The sequence below is a fragment of the Phaseolus vulgaris genome, chromosome 8 (genome assembly GCF_051622355.1).
Source record: "Phaseolus vulgaris cultivar YP4 chromosome 8, ASM5162235v1, whole genome shotgun sequence".
Classification (NCBI taxonomy): Eukaryota; Viridiplantae; Streptophyta; class Magnoliopsida; order Fabales; family Fabaceae; genus Phaseolus; species Phaseolus vulgaris.
In genome coordinates this window covers 12740942-12747981 of record NC_143505.1, presented here as the reverse complement: position 1 = coordinate 12747981, position 7040 = coordinate 12740942, and the positions used below count along the sequence as shown (strand labels likewise).

Here is a 7040-nt window from a genome sequence, read left to right as displayed (position 1 = left end):
TCAACAATTAAAAGTTATTAGAATATGAATAGATTTCTTATTACAATAAAAAATGTTAAAATAATATTAAATATATATATATATATAAAATAAGACCCATATAAAATTAACTAAAATATTATATAATAACTCTTAGGGATTATTTAAATATTTTGTAAAATTTAATTGACCTTGAACTTGGAAATAATGGTTCAGAAACAAGTCAAAAGTGAAGGTCTGCAAGAAAACAATGGGCAAAAGGGTAGGTTTGTCATTATCCAATAAGGAGAGTAAAAGATTGGGATTTTGCTTTTAGGCTCCATCTAGTGGACCCACCTATCCACGTGGCATTCATCTGTTGAGCCTCTTGACACTATGAATGTCTCTTGAAGGTGATCAAACAGAGAGAGTCACACCCATATCTGTTCTCTCTGAGTTTTTCTGATGAGAAAGAAAGAAAGGAAATCACAAAAATTACATTAAAGTACCGAAATTTTCACCACAGAACCTTACTTTTCCACCTTATAAAATAAATAGGTGTGATCAAACGTTTCAATTACAACGTTTCCTCTCTCTCTCTTTAGCCACCACCCTTTCACGTGTCCTTCTCTGGCCTTGTTCGCTCTGTTTGTTTCCTAGGAAAAGGAGAAACCTCAATTGGGTTCCTTTGTTTTTCTTGTTTCCTTGTTCTCATAACAAGGTTATTCTGAGGCGGTCTTTGATGTTTCTTTGTGGGGGGGTTTCTTACGTGAAGTTTTAACCTTGGTTGAAGGGGTGAGGCAGAGATTATTGACACAGAGGTTAAAGGGTGGTGATATTTGAAAAATGGAAGGAAGGAAGCAAATGGGTTCTTCTTCTTTTACTTCTGAGCTCTTTGGGTCCAATCAGTCCCATGAACTATCTGAAACTGGAATTTTTGAATCTATGTTTTCTCCACCATCTAAGGTATGATGTTTGTTTGGTTTGATTTTTGATAGTTCAATTTAATTCAATATATTTTTGCTTATGTGCATTTTATTCTTGATATGAAGGATTTGGCTGTGTTTTATGATGCTTTGTTGTCCTGCTATGGACTATGGTTTGTGATTTAACGTTTGATGTGTCATTAAGCAATATCCACCACCATCATCATTTTGTTATGATTCAGGTATTAGGGAGAGAGTCTCTGTGTTCTGAAGTAAGTAAGAAAACTGCAAGTGAGTGGTGGAGCTCAAAAATTGGTAATCCTGGTTAGTATACTCAAGTTTGGTCACTCTTCTTACAAGTTTTGTCAAGTTTCTATAGACTTTTGGCAAATGTTTTAAAATGTAATATTAAAAAAAAGATCACATTATCTATTGGCTCTGTTTTGATGCCTGTTTAGAATTTTCCTTGTTATGTCTCAGTATATGCTTACTGCATCCTTAGTAGTGTGTCCTTGATTCAATTCACCAAATTACTACACATTCCAGAGTTCTGAGAACCAGTTAATACTTTTATATTAAAAATTCATATAAATACTTTGTTTCAAATAGAATTTAACTGTTTTTAAGTCAAGATATTTTCATATGTGGATGGAACCGTACGTAATGGATATGTATTCAATATTTCAATTCCTTAAAAGCTTCAGATTAATCATTGAATATTATTTTTTTTCAATTTTTCTTTGCTGTGAATACAGATTACATCAGCAAGGAAAGTGATGGTGAAATTCAGAACACAGCACATAAGGATATGAGTTCTATATATCAGGAACAAAAAGTTCAACCATGTCAGCTCAGCTCATCAATACATTATGGTGGCCAGGACATATATTCTCGTCCTATGAATACACAGGATTCGGGATTCAATTCTATGGTGATTACAGTTACTATTGTTTGTATTTATATAGTTATTTTCAGAGCGTATAACAAAAGACCAGAGTATATATGTGAGTATGAAAACAATCATGTCTTGCTAACTCAAATCAAATGTAATTATCTTGTTAAACTGATCCCTTTATATAGTTTAAGACAATTTGAGATATCTAACCAAGAGTAATTAGTTATTATTTGTGTATGTTGTACTTTATTCGTTTGACACTTTTTTTCATACTATTAGGAAAGCCTAACATGTTTTTTATTTAGATGTACAAGAAAGATGAGGTTGAAGATGATCCAGGAAGTGCTTCAAGAGGAAACTGGTGGCAAGGTAAGATTATATATAAAATAGAGGTTTGTAGTATTAATTTCACAATTGGCCTCTACTTTTCTAGTCGTCGGTCACAAGTTTTTTTATTCATTTTCTGTCTTGTAACTTCTATCCACAGGGAGTCTGTATTATTAAGATCACACTTGCCAAGGGATATACTCCTTTAAGGTATACGAGCTTCTTATAGCCTTTTGCCAAATTGTACTCTAGATATCTGATTATTTTTCATTTCCTTAAACTTTTTACTTAGTATGGTTTATTTGAAATCAAAGAAGCGTTGGAAAATGAACAAAAGGATTATGAAGGGTTTGAAATCAACTAGGCTGAATCAGAAACTAGAAGAAAAACATGGAACTACCTGATCTTACTCTCCAATTGAGTGGTGATAAAGTAAATGAAAATACGAAGGAGACAATTGCTTCCATAGGTGATAAATGTCATGAAAAACTCTAATTATGTGATTTGGTAATAGATTAAGTGTGGAGTATAATTCATGCAAATCCTGTAAGCTTTTGATGTTTCATTGTGATTTAGGCACAATCTAGAGTTATATACTAGATTGTGTTATTTCTTCTTATTTAGAAAATCTTTGGTGAAGATTTGTAAATAGGCAGCTTCCACAGTTGCATAGTATAGAAATTCATAAGGAAAAGTGAAGAAAGAAGAAGGGTCATGAGATGAAGACCTTATTCATTTTAATATATATATACATACAATCCATATACATTTGACCATATTTTTGAACTGCTATTTACGTTTCCTATTTTATATGTAACATCTTTTGATTTTATGATTTGTTATTAGTTGCTTGCATTTATGCAGGTAAATGAGAAGATAGTTTAGCAGTTTAGGCCATCTTTTGTTGCGTGGACAAGTTATGAATATGGAGAACGTTGTGGATGGCTTGGCTAGTTGCTTTCTCCAGCCACAACTGAATCGCAGTATGAACCCGTAGCATCATACGCATTTCTTTCCAATAACATGTAAAGAGTATAGTACTCAAAACTGTGGTAATGTAAAAGTTGTATTGTATGGTATAGGAACTTCATGCATCATCATCAGCTACTCTCTTATGTGGCTGAAGCTTTTAAGCTTTTACTTTAATGGGAGAAACCCTCTTTTACTGGTTTCCCCTCTACTTTGTATTTCAGATGTTGTAAGTGAAAACTGATCATTTATGTATATATACACACACACACAGATATATATATATATATATATATATATATATCATCTGCCTGCTCTTATGAAGCTGATATCACTAATTTACCATGTGAGGGAAGTCCCTTTTATTGCTTACCCTTCTAATTTTTTGTTTTCATTATATCTTCTTTTTCTGACCAAGCTTTGCATGCTTTTTTATCCTTGCTAACAGTATCTCTTGGTAAAGTTTTGATTCATGGATTATTTTTTACATAAAATTTTCCACCCTTCCAAAATGTAACATTTCATGTTAGATAGAGGGAAGATGTGACACTTCATCATGTAAAGGAGGATTTGGCTATCCTAAAGTATGAAGGGAGTGTTTAGAGCATTATTGTGATTCTAATTAGCACGCCAAATAGTTTTCAAAGTTTTGAAGGTGAGAAATCACGATCATCAAACCATGCCACTCATCTGTTTTTCCTTTATTCACATGATTCAGTGATGGTGTTGGGAAGGTGATAGATTCTTGGTTATTGTTGGTGCAGATTGATGGGTAATAAATAGATGTTGCCGTACTGGGAATAATAAAGTAGTAGTGAAAAGAATGATAGGGAAGCCAAGAAAATGCCACGCAGTGCTACAAGTTTAAACACCCCTTAACAGAGTGCACGGTCCACCACCTTGGAAGCTTATTTATGTAGTAACATGTTGCAACACTTCTATAATATTTTTTGCATCCATGTGGGACACCACATCTACCACTCCTTCTCTCTCCTCGTCTTTAAGATTTTTGTGTCTCTGTAGTTTTTGGTCCAATATTAAGATGAACACTTAATAAGTGCTATCAAATTGGATCAACTAACTTTATAACATGATATATCAATTTAATTCAACTATACAATAAAATAAATATAAAATTAAATATATTTTAAAATCAACAAATTTATATAAATAAATGTTATTTTTTATTAAATACTTTTTATTTTTAATGTAAAAGGGTTAAAGAAAATATTAAGATAAAGTTGAATTGGGACGATTTGAACTCGTTCTAGGTCATGCTTACTCCTAATATATATTTCTTGATTAGGTAGGATTTGGAAGTACCATAACCATGTTTGAGAATAATTTCACTATATAACTAACATATTTTTGCCATGGTCATATAACTAACATATTTTTGCCATGGTTTAGGAATTTCAATACCGAATAACTACAAAGTCGTTATTGAAACTTAATATAAGATATTAAGTTGAATCAAACCAAACACTTCCAATACCGTTACTATTTCTTTTAAAAATTACTTTATTTCTATATTTCCAAATCACCAATCCAAATTACTTTTCAAACTCTCACAATCAAAATTAGTTTCCAAACTCTCACACTTGATATTATTTTTTTATAAATGTTAATTGTAGTTGCTGAAATAATTATGGATAATATGAATTGAAAATAATAGTTGCTGATGTCAATTGAGAAAAATTCGTATCAATTTTAATGAACAAAATCTTATGTTCTTCTGATAGAAAAATAACATTCAAAATACCATGTACTATATTTTTAATTGTATTTATTATAAGTAATTAAACTGCTCTATCTAAATAAGAAAAATTAATTTAAAAAATTTAAATTAATATATCAAAACAAAAATATTTAAAAAATTATACCAGTACTAAACGAGCTATGTTACTAGGCTTCAGTAATCGACCGACCGATTGAAAACACATTTAAATCAGTTATAATAAATAATAGTTAAGGAAGTTAAGAGAACTCTCTGAAAATACAAGACATATCCCACCAAATCTAAGTAATACGGTAAGAAATCAGGAAACCTCCCAGAATAAAGCTAACACTGATATACGATAGATTTGACCCATTACAATCGATAGCTCATGACTAAACTAAACACTATAAATAAACTTTTTACAGAGGTATAAGGTACGTTTTTAATCAGTTCTTAATATACACTTTGTACACCGAATACTTACTTGATTGTCAGTGTATCTTTTTCAGGTCAATCCCGACTAAACACCAACACTTAAAGAATGAGACTTGGAGGGAGGAGTATAGAAATGACCTAACCACCAACACGTCAACAATTACACAACCAGTTTCAAGTACTATCTATGCACACTCTGTTTGTACAAGTACAAAAGTAAAACAATTTGAATTTAGTCTATATTTACACTTTTTTACAATTATACATTTTTCTATCCAAACCCATAATATATTTAAGTTATATTAGTTTTTATCACTACAAGAAAAAGTAATTTTAACGTTTATGGTGGTTTTAACTCCCGTTAATTACCCGCGGTTTGTTTTTCCCCTGGAAGATGCAACATCGTTAACGGATTACGATGGCTTTAAGTAACCTCTGGAAGTTCAAATTTTACCGGGGGTTTTAAGTAACCCTTGAAAGTTCAAATTTTACCGACGGTTCTGTAAACCCCCATTATTACTAGGGGTTCTGTAAACCCCTGTTATCACCAGAGGTTCTGTAAACCCCCGTTATTACCATGGGTTCTGTAAACCTCATTATTACTAGGGGTTTAAGGGTATTTTAATATGTTTACTCTTGTGGCTATACGTGATACTATAAGGTTGTTGATTACTTTAGTTGCAAATATCTTTTCAATTTATCATCTGATTGGTTTTTTTTTTTCTTTATGATTTATTTCTTATCTAAAAAAATTAAGTTAGGCATGAAACTCTTTGTTTCACCAACACATTACCTATTGAGTAAATAAAAGTACTTATAATTACTTTTTACCCAATTACAAAATCAACTTTTGATGTTCATTTGTAAGCATTTTGATTTCTATTTAAATGTGAAACATTCTCTTTTGATACATGTAAATGATATTATATTGTCTTTACTCACATAATTCCTTCCATTTTAGCACTTTAAGATTATGTGTTCTCTCTACACGGGTGTTGTGAAAGCAAAATTTATATGCAACATCAATTTTTTCTTAGCACTCATATGAACCAAATGGAAGTTTTCGAAGTGATTCTTTAAGTCCTTATTCTGAACGAACATGAATCCTAACCATCTAAAACACAAAGACCATACCCTTTATGCAACACTGCATTCTAAGAACAAGTGTTGAGTCGTCTCTTTCGAGCCTTGGCACATCTCACATATGGTTGAACCAACTACCACTCCTCTCCTGATTAGACTACTTCGAGTAGGCATTTTATTCAAGAGAACCCTCAAGACTATAGATAGAGCATTGGGAAAAGCTTTAGCTTGCTAAAATTGTTTTAAGATGCCAACAGGGAGACTAGAGTCTTGGTTTGCTAGACATTCATAAGCAGATTTAATAAAAAAACTCTCCCGTGATATCACCTCCCCAAATATGGTTGTCTTTTATCTCCCTACTAATGATGCTCGTAGATATTTTCCTAAAAAATTCTTCTTCTTGCAAAGCTTCCCATTCGAACCTGGTTCTCCTCCACCTTAGACGCCAGCTCCACCCTAAGTCATCCCACACCCCTACCTCTCCCACAGTCTCCTCTTGATCCAAGGATATTGAATACAACATGGGATACAAAGACATGAGATTATCTCTACCTTACCACCTATCCTCCCAAAGTCTAGCTCTATCCCCAGAACCAATTCTCCATTGTAAAGCTTCTTAGAACCACCTTGATTTCTTCCCCTCACCGCAGACTTTGGTTAGATCTCGCCACCACCAAGACTAAAGATTCACCTGGATATGCCGTCAGCCTGGTTCCAATCCATATTT

General features: G+C 32.4%; 1 protein-coding gene and 1 long non-coding RNA gene across 2 annotated transcripts; both read left to right on the top strand.

Moving 5' to 3' along the window:
- The first annotated feature begins 386 nt into the window (after positions 1-386).
- On the top strand, positions 387-3330 carry LOC137825946 (uncharacterized). The gene is made up of 6 exons (XM_068631765.1): positions 387-924; positions 1127-1208; positions 1640-1815; positions 2085-2148; positions 2267-2316; positions 2971-3330. The coding sequence occupies exons 1-5, from the start codon at positions 805-807 to the stop codon at positions 2281-2283; spliced, it is 459 nt and encodes a 152-aa protein (XP_068487866.1). The 5' UTR covers positions 387-804; the 3' UTR covers positions 2284-2316; positions 2971-3330.
- Positions 3331-3520: 190 nt separating this feature from the next.
- LOC137825947 (uncharacterized) lies at positions 3521-4043 on the top strand. The gene is made up of 2 exons (XR_011083382.2): positions 3521-3730; positions 3840-4043. It is a non-coding gene; the product is annotated as an uncharacterized LOC137825947 (long non-coding RNA).
- The last annotated feature ends 2997 nt before the right edge of the window (positions 4044-7040 follow it).

What these genes read in the sequence shown, in the direction of transcription:
- LOC137825946 (XM_068631765.1), top strand. Translation starts at nt 805, where the DNA reads ATGGAAGGAAGGAAGCAAATGGGTTCTTCTTCTTTTACTTCTGAGCTC. An exon ending in TGTTTTCTCCACCATCTAAG is followed by an intron (nt 925 to 1,126) that starts GTATGATGTTTG and finishes GTTATGATTCAG; the next exon opens with GTATTAGGGAGAGAGTCTCT. An exon ending in ATTCGGGATTCAATTCTATG is followed by an intron (nt 1,816 to 2,084) that starts GTGATTACAGTT and finishes TTTTTTATTTAG; the next exon opens with ATGTACAAGAAAGATGAGGT.